The 18,934-nt window shown below is 33.3% G+C and overlaps 1 protein-coding gene across 1 annotated transcript in view; it reads right to left on the bottom strand.

The window, feature by feature from the left end:
* Positions 1-14,659: 14,659 nt before the first annotated feature.
* Positions 14,660-18,934, bottom strand: part of LOC106472463 (methionine aminopeptidase 2-like) — a 25,189-nt gene continuing 20,914 nt past the window's right edge. Inside the window, exons 8-10 of the mRNA XM_013933118.2 lie at positions 17,669-17,772; positions 16,637-16,752; positions 14,660-15,866 (exon numbers count right to left, since the gene is read on the bottom strand). Of these exons, the coding sequence (XP_013788572.1) occupies positions 15,614-15,866; positions 16,637-16,752; positions 17,669-17,772 (473 nt within the window). The 3' untranslated portion in view covers positions 14,660-15,613. The remainder of the gene's footprint in view (positions 15,867-16,636; positions 16,753-17,668; positions 17,773-18,934) is intronic.

The raw sequence follows: 18,934 nt of genomic DNA, 5'->3' as shown, positions 1-18,934 counted from the left end.
TAATGTAACTAGCTTTGTTTTCACTTTATTTATTACTTTTTGTGCATTAACGTGCAGTGCTATACTTTGTTTTGTTTTATATTTTAACCTTGAATTTTATTTAAATATCTAAGTTTTGTGGTTTAACTTACAGGGGGCGCGCACACACTGAACTGGTGAGAGAGAATTCACAAAGTTTTCACTTTCTTGCCACTTCAACACTCTCACACCACAGAAACCCACTTACTCCTGTTTTGTTTTAGTCTGATGGTACTATGTTTGTGTGTAAGTAAAGATTGTCGTACACCTTCCACGTGTTTCCGACCCGGCATGGCCAGGTGGCTAGGGCGCTCGACTCGGAATCTGAGGGTCCCGAGTTCGAATCCCCGTCACACCAAACATGCTCGCCCTTTCAGCCGTGGGGGCGTTATGATGTGACGATGAATCCTACTATTCGTTGGTAAAAAGAGTACTTCAAGAGTTGACAGTGGGTAATGGTGACTAGCTGCCTTCCCTCTAGTCATACACTGCTAAATTAGGGACAGCTAGCGCAGATAGCCCTCGTGTAGCTTTGAGCAAAATTAAAATCAAACAAACAAACAACCGTGTGTTTCCACTATTTCTGCATGAATAGCTAAGTCAGAGTTTGGGGAGATAACCAGACTCACACTATGCACCTTGGTATCTTATAGAACACCCGTTACTGTGCACTAATTGAGGACTCTGCAGAAAATTAATGTATCGCAGAATCTCACTATATCTATGAGCCGGACAACCCACTACATTAGATAAATATACACACACACCAAAACTGACGACAAGCCCAGCAAAATAATACACATGGCAATCCTTGACAATTTATTATGGAGTATTAAAGCACACCTCAGAAAGGCTGGTATAGATCTAGCACTGTAACAGACACACACAAGAAGATCGTATCAGCTAACATAATAGCTCACTCAAAAGCTTCTACTAGTAAATTTCCACCAATATTTGCCACAAAACTTTGCTTGATTGCTCTAACAGCAAGGTTATTTCAACCTATTTGTGTCTTATTCTTCCCTGGATCTATCAACAGTTAAAACCAACTTGACAACCAATGATGTAGTAATGTTTATATAGGGCAATTTGCTTCAAGAAATGCAGATAGATCTTACTGTATAGAATGAGTGATTATTGCAAGACATTACACAGATAAAATGTCTTCTATCAAAAATTTCTCAATACCTCAGAAGGTAAGAATCACAACTTATTTTCAATCATCCTAACTGTTCTATAAAGGAGCACTTACCATACTATGTAAAGTACTTATCCTGCAATGAAGCAACACTTGAAAGCTTGGAAAGTAAGGAAAACTTCTTTCAGTCATGGAGTAACCAGTTCTCAAAAGGCTCATTGGTGAATATAATTTTAGCTTATTGATATATTCAATGCAGTAGCAACTGGGACTAAAGAAACTAAAGAAGGGCAGAAAAATGGCGTATGGAGCATTTCTGAGAAGTGTTTCACAGAAAACATTTATGAAAAATGTTGTTAAAGCTTATTATTATCAAGATACTACCAGAACCAAATCTTAATCATGATATTTAATATAACGTTTCTAATCTACTTTCATTTTACAGTATTATTCACATAATTATAATTAAATATTTTTCAACCATATAATCATTTAAAGTACGAACACCGACTTTCAGAGCTACATCTCTTTCTCTTAAGCGTTACTAAAGCTACTGCATACAGTAAATATAGCAATAAAAATAAGAATCGAAAAAACATAGATTGTTATGATAAAAACAGATTAAATATATTTATGTAAATATTTACAAATATTTATTTCATTAATCTCTTTTCTATCTCTTACAATGTATTACCATTATTTCACATCTCCCACGTCATTACTGGAGAAATAAATGTGCACCAACAAGGAGGCTATTGCATGCACCCAGTACTAATACACAAGAAGCTGGCACCTCTGTGTTAAAAGACATGAGTATCGAGCTGCTTTATCACTTCTATTGTCAGAACTTTTACATTGTCGATAGGGTTTAGCAATGGAGCCCATAGGAAGGTGGCCTCCATTCTGCCAGTACTATATGGTGTTGGGGTACGAGTATATTATTCATTAAATTTATTTGAAAGATGTTTTTCTAATCTCCCTAGTCCAATAACTTTATATTGTAATATTAAATATGTAAGATAATGACTTAATTTGTTTTACATTATTTGCTACTTTCTTAAAAATTTTACACAGGCCAAGCCTTCCATGTCTTTTCTGATGAGCCACTATTGGTTCAATGCCATGTCATCATTCAACAGTTTCAGCTTATAGTTCACTTAATTAAGTTGTCAAAATATGAGATATGGACCAGTCAAGTCAAGTTGCTTATATGATGCAGGGATGTATCATAGTCATACTCAGTCATCAGAATTGTACATACCTTTTGCTAGAGCTGTGTCATAACATTCTCTTTTGAAATACTGAAACTTTACCTGGCTGTGGATACACAAATCCATTTACATTTACTGTTGTAGAATGCAACTTCTAAGCTACGCAGCTGCACAACAACCAATCCATTGACGGCCTTAATAACCCTGGAAATCGATATACCTTAAGTTCAAATAACCAACTAGTAGCATTGCAAAACGGCCTAATGATCCAATAGGGTCGATGGTCTAAAAATACCCCCGCCCCTAAAAAAAAAGAAAGAACTGGTAGCGCGCATCCGCACATTGCCTTGATACTGGTGCACGTAAAAATTCATTCTGCACATTGATTGAAAACATTAGAGGGAACATTGAATGCAACCACTCTATATTTCTGTGAACACTAGTACATATGCAGTGGGTAAAGGGTCATACATCAGATCCACTGAAAGATGTAGTTCTTGTTTAAACATCAGGGACTTTGAAGAAAACCATTGATTTGTTCTTAAGTTATACAGTATAGCATCAAGACATATTAGGTGATCATCCTAGTCAGTTCATTCAAACTTAGCAAACATCTGCTTGACAGCCTATAGTGCTCATTCAGCCAAACTACCAGACTGAAAATGATATGATGAAATGCATGTTTTCATCATACCCAATCCTCAACATAACATAAATCTGCAAACAATTAGTTATTGGAACTAGATGCTTAGTCCACGTGGATCTATCCAGTTGTTTTAAATCATTTTATCCATAACTCAGCCAACATATTAGCAATACACTATAATAGAATTTTGATAATCGAAATTTTTTTACTCACCTTGCCACTGCCCATATGGTCCATCATTACTGCTGTTGCATGGTGTTCAGAATTTGGACATTCAATGAATGGACATGCTCTCACTGGTTGGTGAAATAATCCATCGGTGTGTTTGTGCCACTGAACTTCGTGATGTTGCACAATAAAGGTGTACACTTGCAAAAAATCTTAGCCAATGCGCAATCAAGTCTTCCAGATTTTTAAATTTCATTAGCCATTCAATGATGTGTGGTGTGATCTGTTTGGATAGCGAACTTCTTACCACATAAGTAATATTGGCAGTCTTTAACAAATACAAGTATTTTAATTTAACACAGGAGCTGTTAATTTGAGGCTCACACATATAGTTACATGCTCTCGTATATATCTTAATACACTCCAATCCCATCATTACTGGCATCGCTATCTTGATGAGGATAAGTCAACACCAGTCTTAGACTAAAGCTATTTTAAGAACTGGAATGCTCATTCACATTCTTATATCTATCATGTACATATGCCTTATTCAATACAAATATTATTGTTTTTATTTTGGAAAAACTTAAACAGAACCTAAAAAGCTCATTCTACTGTGTTATCACTAAACACTACTTTTCTTTTATGTGTATTAACACACTTTTCCAGTTTCCACTTTCATCTCTAATACACTGAAATATCATTCTTAGCATAATCTTGAAATATATGACAAAAAAAAATTTGTTCCACATAGATGAGACATTTCTCCCATTGCAGCCCAGTTTCCATCACCCTTTTAGGAATCAGCAGATTCATTACAAATGCATGACACAAAATTCATAAAATTCTTCCTGATTGCTGAAAACAGTCTTGGATATATTTAGGAATTTTAATTTAACTTGCTAGCCAGAAATAATTTATTAAACCGACAAGTGTCTATCAATTCACCCAGAAATTTGCTCATTTGTAGTAAAGAAAAGTAAACGATGTCCATTAGTTTTTAAACCCACATAGAGTTTATGCAAACCTTGGTATTTTCTCCATCTCAGAATAACTTTAGAGACAGGCAGTGACTCAATGGTAAGTCTGAGGGCTTATAATCGGTTTTCAATACCTGTGAAGAGTAAAGCACACATAATCTATTGTGTAGCTTTGAGCTTAACAACAAATAAATTAAGTGTTGTATTATTCCATTCTTCAACACTGACTTTTTTCAGTACTGACAACACTACTGGTGTTCCAAGAAAGCCTTGAATAGGGATTATTGCATCTATGTCACATGATGTGTTACTGTTGCCCTATCTAGACAGCTATCAAGTCATACAAACACATTCATAAACTCCATGAGTAGCTCAGTGTTTCTATACCGAGTTCATTTTAGTTGTACAATCCTAACCTAGTGGCCTCAGGTGTTCATCAAACAATGTGCAGCTGATTTGTATAACTTCTTCTTCCATTACTATGCAAATGACCATTTCATTTGGAAGCTGAAAAAGAAAAGTTTCGTCATTATAGATCAGCACTGGCCCAATGACAATTTGAGCAACTGCAACCTGATTAATGAGTTATAAAGTGTGTTTCGTATTTTGGTTCTATCACTCAAGCAAGTAACTGAAACTATAACACACAACAGAGCATTTTTTGCATATTTATAAGCATTATGACATCCTTTTCAATCCAAAAGTGCAGTCTACTGACCCAGGGTCTATCTAGCCAACAATGAATGCTATATTCACAGAACTACCATTCATTTGTTTCATAAGCATAACTGGCTGACAACGTTTTCACTACTCCCATACATAAGATATTAATGTATAAACCAAGATCAGAAAAACTACATTCATTTGGGGAGAAATAATGCCAAGATGAAGTAAAGATATGTATTTCATTCACATCTTGCTTATCAGCCTTCCCAGAAAGTTGTTGTTATTAACAGACCAAATTAATAGCTCCACTCAGATTATTTGACATGCAGCAAAATTGAATAAGAACCTTGCTGCTACAGTATCCACTAGAAACTCAACTCGATATCAGTGTATCATTAGAGAACATATCATATGATGCCATGCCCATGATTGTCTGAGCCAACACCATACCTCTGAGTATAAGCTGACTGACACAACTGCACGAGAATGTGGTAAGACCTAACTAGCATCTACTCGTTTGAACTAATTAGGGCTATTAAAACCATATATTACCATCCACTCTATTGCATTTGCTGTGGTAATAGGAATAATGAAATTTGTACCTGCTTTTTTGTTTTGAACAAAATATAAATAATCCAGCATTTAAAAACCTGGTAAGCTACAGTTAAAACAGAGGCTCCATTCATTACAATACAGGCATTTTGTCAAGGCCTTTCTTGCTGCATAGATGGTACAATCAAGACAATTAGGCCTGAAAGTGTATGTTGTCCTACAGAACACACAATAACCTTAATGAGTGTTCCATATCTAGTGACCATAGACAGTTTCTTCTTGACCTTGATACCATCTTACTATGCAATCCAGAAATCTGCTAACATCTTTTTTAATGGAGAAGCGTTAAAGATATCTAGTGAGATAACATTAAATAAAAGCTAAGTAAGCCAGCCTATGTCAGAGATGATCTATCAGCTGCCAACCTGCACCAGAGATTAGTCGCCAGCCAATCATGCCATTTTCTCCAACCATACAAGTCTTGGCTTTCCAGAATTTTAGATTAACCAACAAGAAGTTGTGGTGAATAAAGAAGAGAGTTTAAGATAAGACAGTAATAAGTAGAAATAAGAGTATACTTTCTGTTGGAATGATGCAGAAAAAGTATCACATTTGTGGAAAAGATGACTGCTGTAAATCAATCTGTCAAGAAAATTAATAACAAACCATTAACTCATGATTAGTAACGAGTCTAATAATGAGCCTAAAGTAAACTGAAGAGATAGGTGGTGACAAAAGGTAAGAATAGTGACAGTAATGAACCCCTGTTAAGTAAAAGTTCATGCACAAAGTTATCCTTGAACTGAGTGCATCAGTAACCTCGATTTGCTTGGTACTGAAAAGAAGTATTCGTGTGCGGAACTCGTGAGTTGGATTTATTTGCTGAGTGAGAGTTAGACATGTGCTGGATATAAATAGGTGATATTACATATAAAACTTTTGAGTAGAAGCTAGGTAAAAGTTGCAGCAAGTCAGTCTGCATCATATAAGTTCTGCCAGACTGCACCTGAGATGAGCCACAAGCCAGTAACGCCTTGTGCTCCATCCACACGAGCCTTTTCAGTGAGTACAGTTTTATTATATAATTAAGACCTTACAGTGTGGTTAAGTAACAGCTTTAAGAGTTTGAAGGATTGAATATTACAAAGGTTTATTGCTGACGTAATTATTAAACAATGCATTATTTTTATTAATATTGTATGCTTTTTAATCAAAAAAGTCTTTGTCTCATTTCTTATTTTCATAAAAATCTCGAGCTGGTGATCTATGTGAAAATGCCACTGACTGCACTATTTGTAATGAGTAACTGTCTCTGATAGTGCCCATTATTATAATTACTAGCATAATTGAGACACTCTCAGTATTCAAGGAAGGCTTTCCTAATCTCCCATATGTTTGAGACACACAGAGTGTTCTCAGGTGAGAACGTTATGATGCACAAAGATATGTATTTCTTTGCAATTCACACCAACCTCAGCCATTGGTCATGATCTCAGTGTCGCCAACATTCCTTGTTTTCTGGAGAGCTCCTAGCTGCTTCAAGAATCAAAACGATTGTGTGAGACGCTAGCTGCTTCACCTGGTTCCCTTTGTCAGCCATATGTACTTGATACTTGATGATACCTGGGCTAGTCAATGAATCCCTACGTGTCATATAGACACCACTCCAATCAGTTTACACCAATGTTAAGAATCCTTGCTTCTACATGCTCCTGCATATGGAAGGCAACCAAAAAAAGTCGAGTTGATGCAGCACTCAAGCGTTTCTCTAGCCACCTTTCAATCCCTTGATCCCAAAGATGGATCAAGAGCAGAGACATAGCTCTCATCCTGGCCGATGAATATCTTTCATCCTAGAGAGGGCCTATTCAAAACCTTGTCAGCTCTCAGGTAAGCCATCACATCAAATTCATCTTTCTATTCCCCACTGTAAATTTTTGTAAAACAAAATCTTAGACCTTATTATACACAAACAAAAGATGCTTGGCTTTACCATAGTACTGACTAGTTTCTATAGCATCAGGAACCAAAACAAAAATTGAAGACGTTTTCATAAGACAAGATATTGTAGGATTGTGTACACTAAACAAACAATTGTCATATTGCGTATATAACATATTACAGAGTAAAATCCTAATGTGTTATCCTACATTACCTAAGTCAGTGATTACTTCAAATTTACATATTCAAGGGAAGTAATTCATACTAACTTGTATAAAACTCTATACAATCCTTACACTTGAGTATGAGGCATTTCCACAGGTGAATGATGACGAAAGAGCATGGGCAATCAAGAATAATCTTTGTGAAATGGTTACTGTGGTACATAACCTTAATTTGGGATGAGGATTAAAGCAAGTTTAAGAGTACTTACATCCTGATAAAAAAAAAGCCTGAACTAAATGCAGAACACCTACGCAATCATTGTAATAAAAATTACTTTAATACACAGATATTCTTAGAACATACTACTTCAGCACTAGATGTTAATATTTTAACTGAATGGGCATATATACCAGTAATTTATGTGAAATATTTTTTTAGTTACTACAATGTAACTCTATAAACATAGATACCCTAAAATCATAGGAACGTTTTCCTATACTTACTACAACCAATTGGGGCTATAAGCCTACATCAGGCATAACTGTTGTATCAGTATCTGGAAAGTGTAGTTGCTCCAAGTAGTAGCAGCATAGCAGTTCTATATACACAATCTGGTGTAGGACACATTACAGTAAGTATTAATCTAACACAGATTTCTCACGTCCTAGTCCTGGAAGAATCTGATGTATAACCAACAAAATGTGCGTGGTATTCCAAGGAAGAAACAAGCACACAATCAATTTATCTTTCCAAGAACAAGAGATTTACAGACCTTGTATGTGGAAAGACAGGTGTAGTGATATATTGCAAGTGGAATGAAAGGAACCAGGCATGTTGTTTAGTTGATATGAAAATAAATTAACGTTCCATTTAACAGGGTCTGGCATAACCTGGTGGACATTTGAATTGCAACCAGTAGGTTGCAGGATCAAATTCCATTACCGACTTTCTCACCCTTTCAGCCGATGGGGTATTATAATGTGAATATCCATACCACTATTCGTTGGTAAAGAGTAGCCCTAAAGTTGGAAATGGGCGATACTGACAAGCTTCTTTTCACTAACGCAAATATCCCTTGAGTAGTTTTGCACGAAATTTCGATTACCTTGCATATTGAATAATGTGTGATTGTTTGGCTACCTTAACTTTATGGCAGAAAAACTTGTGCTAACTCCACGTACATGTGAACGTTTACAAAAGATTTCAGCCACAGATCACAACAAACCCGTAGCTTGCCACTAAACCAACGTTTTTGTTTCTTACAAACATGTCCCTCAGTTTGCTTTTAAGACATATTTCCTGATTTTGTATATTAAATGTTCATTATACGTATTGAAATATATATTTCTAAATTATCTTTACAAACAGTATTGGAAATTCATAGATGATACACATACTGGAGTCACAAACAATGAATAATTGCATCTAAATGGTCAATTTATCATTATCAGAATAAATTATTACAAAATATACATAAGAAAACAAACAAGACGTACAATGCACTAGTATTTTGTATCTAATTTAAACTTGGTAGTACATCTTGTTTTTATGCTACCATAAGTGCATCAATGTATGATTGTAAAATATTGTTTCAAATGTCATGTATTACTCCCCCACTATATATCTGTTTGATTTTCCGTATAAATCCATGCTGCGTTAATAATATGCATATCGGGACTTTTTGCAAGTCAAGCCATGGCTGTGAGTATTTCATAAGCTTTTTTTTTTCGAAGTATCACCACCAAATTTACTGCATGCTAGCAATCATTGTCTTGCTGAAATACGAATTCCTGCCCAACATATCTTATTTCTACGAGAATGGCACGATACGTGTGAATGTGCGTGCACTTGTCAGCAGTCATAGTACCAATTAATTTTTGTTCACATCTCCAATACCACTTACTGAGATACAACCAAAATTTGTTGTGCTCCCCAGCATGCTCTGCTGTCGATATTGTACAATGACGGTGATACCACTCTCCTCCCAAATAATTTGATCTGTAGAGAGTACCCTCTTCAAGCTTTACTCATTCCATCATTTGAAGTCTGTGTGGTTATCTCTCATAAAGTGATTTTTTTTAGTTACGTAGCTACAGATCTTTGAAGCCACTTTGTGCTAAGGTTTGTCCAACTGCTTTGGAAGTAACATTAACATACATACAGCTAGGTCGTTGGCAAAATGTCTACTTAATTGTCGTGTATCACGTAAAGATGACACAGTTATAATACTCTTGAATAGTTAAACTTTCTACCTTGACCTCTTCTATCATCAACAGCACTAGTCGTATGTAACCTCTTCAGAGTTTATGTACAGCTCCTACTAAAATATGAAATTATATCATTATCTGTCACACAGAATAGCTTTCACCAGCCAAATCTTTGATTTCTACAGGTTTTTGTATGTGGCATTTCTGCCCCTTGAATCATTCACTAAACTACTGTATTGCTGGGAATACTATATATAGCATAACTGTCTATACTTTTACAATCATTATGTTATTATGGTACTCTGATTGGTTGGATGACGGTCAGTCCACGTGGAACCTGTCAACAGTAAACACATCTATACTCTGGTGAAGATCACTTTCATACAATAGTGGAGAATATCCCATAATGTTTGTATTTTATATTCATTTTATTCACTGTTTCCATAATTATCTCCAATGCTGTAAACTTAAAAAAATGATAATTCTAAATTTTCTACTTCTGTATATTTCCACAAATTTTTTCAGTTTCTCACTCCTTCGTGAGACTAGTTTCTCTTCTCAAATTCTTTGTAACCTAATACTATATTATGTATATCACTTATATATGGATTTATTCATTTTTACTTATTTATTCAAATTATAAATCTCTTTAGGTGCTACTAATAATATTATAATAAAATAACTTAAAAGTAAATATATTATCACTTGTAACCGTTTTTTTTTCTATCAGCAAGATGGTGTTCTGTGTAGCTACAGTGTTAGTCTTGTGGGCAATATTTCACACCTAGAACAGTATTTTTAGTTGTTCTGTTTGTAATTAAGCACAAAGCTACACAATAGGCTATCTGTGCTCTGCTCAGCACGGGTATCGAAACCCGGTTTCTATCGTTGTAAGTCCGCAGACATACCGTTTAGTTGTTCTACCGATAGGTTTAACCAAAGCTTGACAAATATCGTTGGCTCGAAACGTCGTCGTCTAGCCAATGTTTTATTTTTGTATTTACTTAGGCGATATTATTCTATTCACTTATAACAGTACATTATAAGATTGCTGGCGGGTGAGCGGGAAGTTTCCGGACTTACAACGATAGAATGCGGGATTCGATTTCCCATGGCGAACAGAGCGCAGGTAGCCCGCCCATTGGGTGGCTTTTCACTAAAAACAAAACAAGAACTGGCAATAAATAAAAATGTACGTTTTACACTAAGAGAGAGCGAGAGACCATACATTTGCTAATTCTGATTTTATATTGATTGTTGATGGTAAATGTCTCAAAACATCTTTAATTATGTCTTTCATAAATCACTAATTTGAATTTCTTACACAATCTAAAGTAGTGCTCCCAACAAGCTCTCGTAGCTTGAGAGTATTGACCAACTTAAATGGTAAAATATCATATCATATATGGTACTAATTGATACAGTATATTAAATTTTAATACAAATTATATCACAAGGTACCTGTAATTTATCTATTTTTTTGACTTACAATTGTGCAAGCAGCACATGGTGTTTAGGTTTACTAAAAATATGATGCAACAACAAAAAACAAAAAAGGTGAATAGAGAATAACATAAAAACTTATTTGGAAGTTTGCCAAACTTTTTGGCTTATTTTTTTTAATACACGAACAGTTATCGCTCAAGTTAGTAACTTTTTGATCTCACGTATTCACCGAAACAACAGCAGCTAGGCTACATAGTGAGTCACGTGCATCATGTGACTTAATACACGAAGTTTATTTGGATGTCTGGTCCTTAGAGTACTGAAGTAGATTACATAAATCCTGACAATGGTTGGCTAGGGACTACCTTCACTGAATACAAAAAGCATGAACATCTAAAGTATAAAAAGAGAAATCAACAAATTCCATACAAAAGGGTAATGACACTTCTTTAAGAAAATAAAGCAACAAAAAAAAAACGTAAAAACTAATGAAGTTGCAAATATGACATTTACCTCCCTCTGAAGCCAAGTTTACATAACGTACAGCGTGCCAGTGAAAAACAGAATATTACATTTGAAATAATACTTTTCAATAAATGACAAATGGGTAATTCTAAGAAAATTTGATCACATTTTTCATGAAATAAAGACATAATAAAAGTATCCAGTTTACAGATTTCGCCCAAATTACCGATTCTTTTTTTTTGTAGAAAATAAAAATTAATTAATATTATACTTTTTACCTATTCTTCTAGAAATACTATTTGTAGTTGATCAACAGAGAAAAACAAACTTCTGAGAGTTTGTGACAAAACCTTTTATTTGAAATATTGGTTATAATAATTCCATTTTAGCTTCATTTGAGAAACATCAAATAGCATTTACCCCAATAATCAGGTTCTCGTGTATATGAATCAAGAGTTTATATTTATTAATCGTGTATTATTTATAGAGGTAAATTACCAGCAAAAAAAAAAAAAAGATATTTTTTGAAATATTTTTAAAAGTAATTATGGAAATTGGTGAGAAAAAATGGCATAAAAGGCAAATATTATGGAAATGCCAACTAGTTACATGCTTATAGTGCATACAAATGACTGGTTGTCATCCAACTAATAAGAACGTGCCACACCAGTATAGAGCCTCTGAAAGTACAAGTAGTCATTGTTTATCGTGATTTTCGCGCAAAGCTATTCAAGGGCTGTCTGCCCTAAGTTAGAAATGATAAACACCACCCAATTCTTGGGCTACTTTAATTGAACATTATAACGCCATCACACCTGAAATGGCAAGCATGTTTGGTGATGGAATTCGAACCCATGACCCATTGTTTGCGAGTCGAACACCCTCATTAACAGGCCCACAGGTAGTCATACTATGCCCAGTAGTAACCGTGTAAATCTAGTCATAGCTCGCAGAAATGCACCACCCATAGCCAAAATTTTGGCAGTTCAAGGATAAACCCTGTGAAAAAAAATCTATATTTCAGCAGAGCCTGTATATACTACTGTGAATATAGTATGTGAAACTAACATTGTTAATAATAAAAACTATCGAAACGGACAACCGAAACTCTCGGTATTGTTAAGTATCTTGGGGTATGTTCTTTACAAGATAAACGACGGTTGAGCAATATCTTGCCAACAACGTTGCTGTAAATACAGGAATGAATGTTACTTTGAGAACAGTAAGATACACGTTGGCACAAATGGTCTTAATATACGTGTGGTGGATCGAAAACAGGTGTTGAGACGTAATCAAACCAAAACGTTTAAATGGACATAGTACCACATTGTGGAAGAGCAAATCTGGTGACGCGTACTCTTTGCATATAAGTCTAAGATTGAAATGTTTGGCAACGATCAACAACAGTTTCTACGAGAGGAGGATAGTATTATAGTCAATGAGCAACATCAACATCAAAGCGTGCTAAGGGACCACAATATTTGGGAGATCTACACTAAACTGATGACACTTTGACTGCCAACAACTACGGTCAAATTCTGATCCAACACCATTCCTTCACGAACACAACTCATAGGGGAAGGATTCATGTTCCTGCTATATAGTGATCCCAAAAATACAGTAAATAATACCCCTTGAATATTATGCATGTGTTCATGCGCAGTTATGGAAATTTTCGATATACACGGATCAGTTGCACGTAATGCCAAGAAGATGGTGAACTTGTTAATGGTATAAAATATCACAGAAAATACCCAAGAAATGTACAACGCACTGATATTTTTTATGTGAACGCTTTGCTTTATACAGTGTATTCTACACAGTTTCATACTGCCATACAGGCTATGAATGTAATATTACCGAACATTATTCCGAGTGCCCTGTAATTCAGATAAGTTGTTTAGTTATCTTTTGATCTCAGTTTCTATACAAGTCTGTATAGTCACAAAGATATTCATATCAAGACTTTTCGCAAGCTAAGTCATGGTTGTGAGTGGTCCATTGACATCATTACAGTCAAGATATTTTACTATCAACTATTTATCTTTGCCTTTTTATTTTCATATTTGGTTATAATGCACATAAGCTAATTGCTATAATTATATTACCCATTTCATTAGTATAACTGTATACTTTTATTAGCTTAGTTGGCGCCCTCTAGTGGCGTTACGTGTAACAAATAAAATATATAATTCTTAAGGTCTAGTTCACGATATACCGGTACAAAGCAGTCGTTGTTTCGCAACAGTGTCTGAATACCTGTGTTTTTAAAACTCAATAAAAATTTATGACTCAAAGAAACTTGCTCAATGAATTGTACAAACACTTCGCTAGTACTTCATTACTAGCCTCTTATCTTTATTTTCATTTGTAGAAATGTTTTAGTGAGTACTTAACTTTGTTTACACTTCATTATACGTGAAAAGTAATCATTTAAAAATAAAAACGGCTTCCATAAATTACAAACCCGCAAGAAATTACTCAAATACAGTGTATGTTGTATTAATGGCGTTGAATCGATATTTTTTTTTTCATAAAAAGAATAATTAGTGAACTAAATGTATAATGTTAGTTGGGAAAAGCTTAATGTTCTTTAATAAGCGTTAGAATGTTGACAGGTACAATGATGCTAAGTTCTGGACTGGTTGTCCCGAAACCTATTACTCTGATCAATTAGAAGACCACGGCCTTGAAAAACTTCGAAATTTTCAAGGTGACATCATATTACACTTGTATTAGAGTGAAAAGTTACAGCATTTCAAAACTGTGCAAAATAATACAATACTACAGTGTATAACACCCGTGCTAAACATTTTAGAGCCAATCTTTATCATAGGTAATTTTTAAAATTGAACTGCATCCTTATGTATATATAACCACTTTGTCAGAATAGGTCATAATTAGTTAGGTTGCTAGATTATATGATAGAATAAGAGGAAACTTGAAATCATTTCCAATTAAATATTGAAAGTAAGCAAGCTTCAATTATGACATTGTAGAAAATAACTGTATAAAAAAAGTGTAGGATACAATTTTTTTTTAAATAAACTTTTCAATACTGATTCACAACATTTTATTTGTGGTACAGAAAACAGTGGTTTTACAGCATCACTTTGTGCACTCCACAAACATTCACTGCCAACTTTTTGTGGCTTCTATCCTAAACATTCTGCTCTGGTGAATGTAAATCAAAGTACGACTGATCCTGAAACATCAACATATTCACTTATTACTGTCTTCATTGAAAATGAATGAATATTTTTTGCTAACCACCATTTCTGACACAAACTCTGGCCATCAACACACACCATCAATTCAACAAACTGAGTTTATAAAGCTACAAGTAATATTTTAATAATGTTCCATATTAACAGGTTAATTTTATTTTTATTTTAAATTTAAGTTGTGTTGGGCACCTGGTGGTATGGTATAATTTCAAGCATACTATTTCCACAACAAATACTGGATTATCTTTAAATACAATTTTCACCTCTAGATATTATTCTTATATAACCAAAAGCATTTGACCTACTGACAACAAAACACAATTTCTAATTAAAATAATATCTTTTCTTAGGAATCATTTTTCAACCACAAAAAAAAGTTTCATTGCCTGTAGAAAGAATAATATTTTAATTATTTAAATCATTGTGTTTTTTATTCTATTCCATGGTAGTGGATAAGTTCCTAGCTTAATCTGATTTATTAAGCTAAGAGATTCTGATCTTACAAATAAACTTGAAAGTACCAATCAAGTAGTTTGTTTCAGGAGGACAAAAATTGAATATCCTATCTATCTGTTTTGTTTAATAATATCTTTGAGATGTAAAGTAAGATTTAGTTTACTATTGTCTGAACCTAGTTAGAAATACATAACTATATTCAAGAGGGTCAATCAGGCAGGAATTTGTTGGACATACTGTTATGGTGTTTACAAGATACTCTATGAACTTATTTTGTTGATCCCTTCTGAACATAACTACTAGCCATGAGGATAGCAGTTAAATTCATCAGTAGTCTTCTCCTCGGCTGACCACCTCCTTACACGTAGGTCGCAAAATGATAGTGTGCTCAAACTGAGCAGTATAGCAACCCTTGATATCACACAGTGGAGGATATGGAACAACGATTCCTTTGTCACACAGGTCTTTTAGGGCCAAAAGATACTTAGTCTGCCCTAGTCTGTCTAACCATCGTCGGCAAAATGCAAGGGTTCCAAAGTTTTGGTTTATGACATTGAGCAACTGTTTGGATCGAGTTAACCTGATTGTAAAAGTTAAAAAAAAGGGATTCACAAACTATATACAACAAAGAACATAAATAGCAAAATGGAAATTTTAAAATTAAAAGTTCTAAGCAAGTTAATTAATGCTGAAATGCTTTGATCCACTTTCTACAGTATACGTAAAACTAACATCTTCCTCTACACAGTTTACATTTTTCAATTCAACTTTAATATTCAGTGAAATGTAAAAAAATAAGAAAAAAAGGCTCTTTTCCTGACAGTCCTACTAATATGTATCTTCACTGATGGAATTAAATTTCTTTTGATAACATTTTTGTAAAACATGGTATAAATTATATATAAAACTTTCTAAAGCAACTTTTCTACTACAATTTGCTTATATATTTTTTATTACTTCAAGAAAAAAAAAGCGATATTAGTTTTAATACAAGTTATGGAAACTAAATTGCAAATGCCTTTTAATATAAACACACTTTAAAATGTGTTTAGTCATTACTTAAATTATATTTTCAGGTTAGCTCAATAATATATATTGAAGCTCATTTGTAAAGTATTGTTAAAATATGGTACATTTTTAAGCCATCAATCATACAAAATTTCCACCTAAAAGTATTAAAGTATGTTTCACTTCCAAAACAAAAATCTTTGAAAATACTGAAATATTTCATATTTTTTCAAAGCAGTTCAACAGTTTTCTAGTTTTAAAGCTATGCCAATCTTGCTTCCTAAAGTGCAAAAGAGGAGATAAACACACTGAAGCTGAAAATTTATTGTTGATTTTTCTTACCTTAATGGAACATGACCAACATCATAGTCCTTCATGTAATGTGAAACCTCCATGTCATCATGAACATATCCTTTTCCTGTGCTACCAAAGGTCTCAATAGCATAAAACTCTCCTTCCTACATAATATTACATCATTACAGTAGCTTAAACAATTTCATTAATAGTTTACAAACTGAACTCATAGTAAAGTCAGGAATCAAAGTGAAAATCAGTACCCTACCCAATCTTCTGTTAAATTAAATAATACCAAAGCACCTTAGGCTCTATAAGAAAATTTTAAGTGAATCACAAGCAAAAGGTTCAACATATTCCAAAGACTGGTTTCTCAGTTTATATTTTCCAATATCATTTTCCTTGACTTGAACTTAAGATTATTTACAGTTCAATAAGGAAACACATATAAAGTAGACCTTTCACACAACTAGCCAAGTTAAAGATTCAAAAACAGGATATACCAGTACTGTTTATGCTGAAAACTACCAACACAGAGAATAAAATTACTTTGGTTTGAGTTATTTAACTTGATACTAATAAGATTCTAATTTTTTTTCTTTCTATGGTAAATTTCAAAAATAATATCTACTGCCCCACAGTTCTCCATACACACATTATTGTATGTAAGAAATATAATTATTTGAAAAATAAATTGGTAGAACAGAAAATTAATAAATGAAATTATGTATTTTACAATTATTTAAATGGTAAAGCTGTGTTTTTAAAAGTTTGACATTCATGCAAGAACAATCAAACAAGTTGGTCTATTACTTGACAACTACAAAATCAGTAAAAGAAAAAGTAAAACTAGGTAAGTAACATGTCTTTTTAATGCCATAAAATAGTAGAAAAAACAAACCAGTATCATTAATTTGGTCTCTGAAAATAGCAATCTGTCTAAGAATTTATCCATAAACCCATCAGTATATTATATATTTTAACAAACTATGATGGCATTTTATAAACTTTTAGGACAAACCAGCATTAAGTGTCTTTTCTGTCAATCTAACATTTTTACTTTTGTACAATCCTACATACCTCCATACGTGTAGCTTCTCCACCTTTTACAATTGGTACTGTTTTTCCTGCATGAATCCGGTATGGGCCTATTGAATGCCCATTAAGATTTCTGATGGACTTAACTTAAAGAGAAAAGTAAAATGCACTAATCATTAGTAATATTTTATAAACTTTTCATAACATTTTACTTTACTTTACGAACTATGATTATTAAAAACATTTAGCACAAAAGAAATCTTCAACACTAACTTGGACCAAAAGCCTAGATAACTTGTGGTTTTCTCAATAAGTAAATGTTTAACAATTTTTACACCTTTGAAGTCATTCACACAGGAAAAAAATTAAATCAAGCTCTTCACAAAATATTCAAGAGAAATAATAAAATTTCATGAAATATAAGGTTTCTAGTAAACCCTATCACCATGGGTATCCTTTACTTTGCATGACACAAGATTTTAGTGTCTTACATTCAAAATTTTATTAAACATCTTAGTATAAAAAAATTAGAGTTAACTCTCTTCAAAAACCGACAGCAAGAAAAATGAAGATTGGTTAAGTATTTTATTTCTTGTTTTTCATGTTTATTTTTTATATATAATTATAAAAGTAACTAAAATGTAAAAATAGGTATCCTTTTAGATTAGATTAGCTAAAATAAATAAAAATAATAATATTATAATAAAAATGTTTCACGAGGCACACATGCAAGCAGCTCGTGGGTAATGTAATTCATTAGTGTAATGTGAGCTGCACATTCCCCAAGTGACTTACAACTTATAATGGCATGGATAGTAGTTAGACATGGTTCAAAGGGCAATAAAACAATAATATTTAATTATAAATAGATGTATACTGTTACAAACTTCGAGCTAATTAAAATAAACGAATGTAGTTTCATGTTACAATTTGAAGTCATTCTAGAAAGAAAAAAAAAGGTAAATTAGGTTTATTTTGATTTTTTTTTGGTGGTTACAGGTTGGTCGAATTTACCATTCTTTTTTTGAGATAGGGTAAAAAAAATAATAGATAAACTATAAAGTTTTACAGAAAAAAAAACGTTTGAAATGCATTTAGGATGTTTTAGGGATTACAAAAAGGAAATTTGAGATTTTTGAGAAGAGGAAAAGTGTTTTGAATTTTAACATGAAAATCACTTTGCACACAGACTATTCTAAACAAATACTCAATATATTCATGGACAAATCTTTATTTTATTTTATTGAAAATACTTCACTAAAAATATGATTTTTTGTATGTGAAAGACATAATATTAACTGAAAGACT

The sequence above is a fragment of the Limulus polyphemus genome, unplaced genomic scaffold (genome assembly GCF_000517525.1).
Source record: "Limulus polyphemus unplaced genomic scaffold, Limulus_polyphemus-2.1.2 Scaffold120, whole genome shotgun sequence".
In the NCBI taxonomy this organism is placed as follows: Eukaryota; Metazoa; Arthropoda; class Merostomata; order Xiphosura; family Limulidae; genus Limulus; species Limulus polyphemus.
The sequence above is the reverse complement of the archived record's forward strand: the minus strand, read 5'-3'. Positions and strand labels throughout refer to the sequence as shown.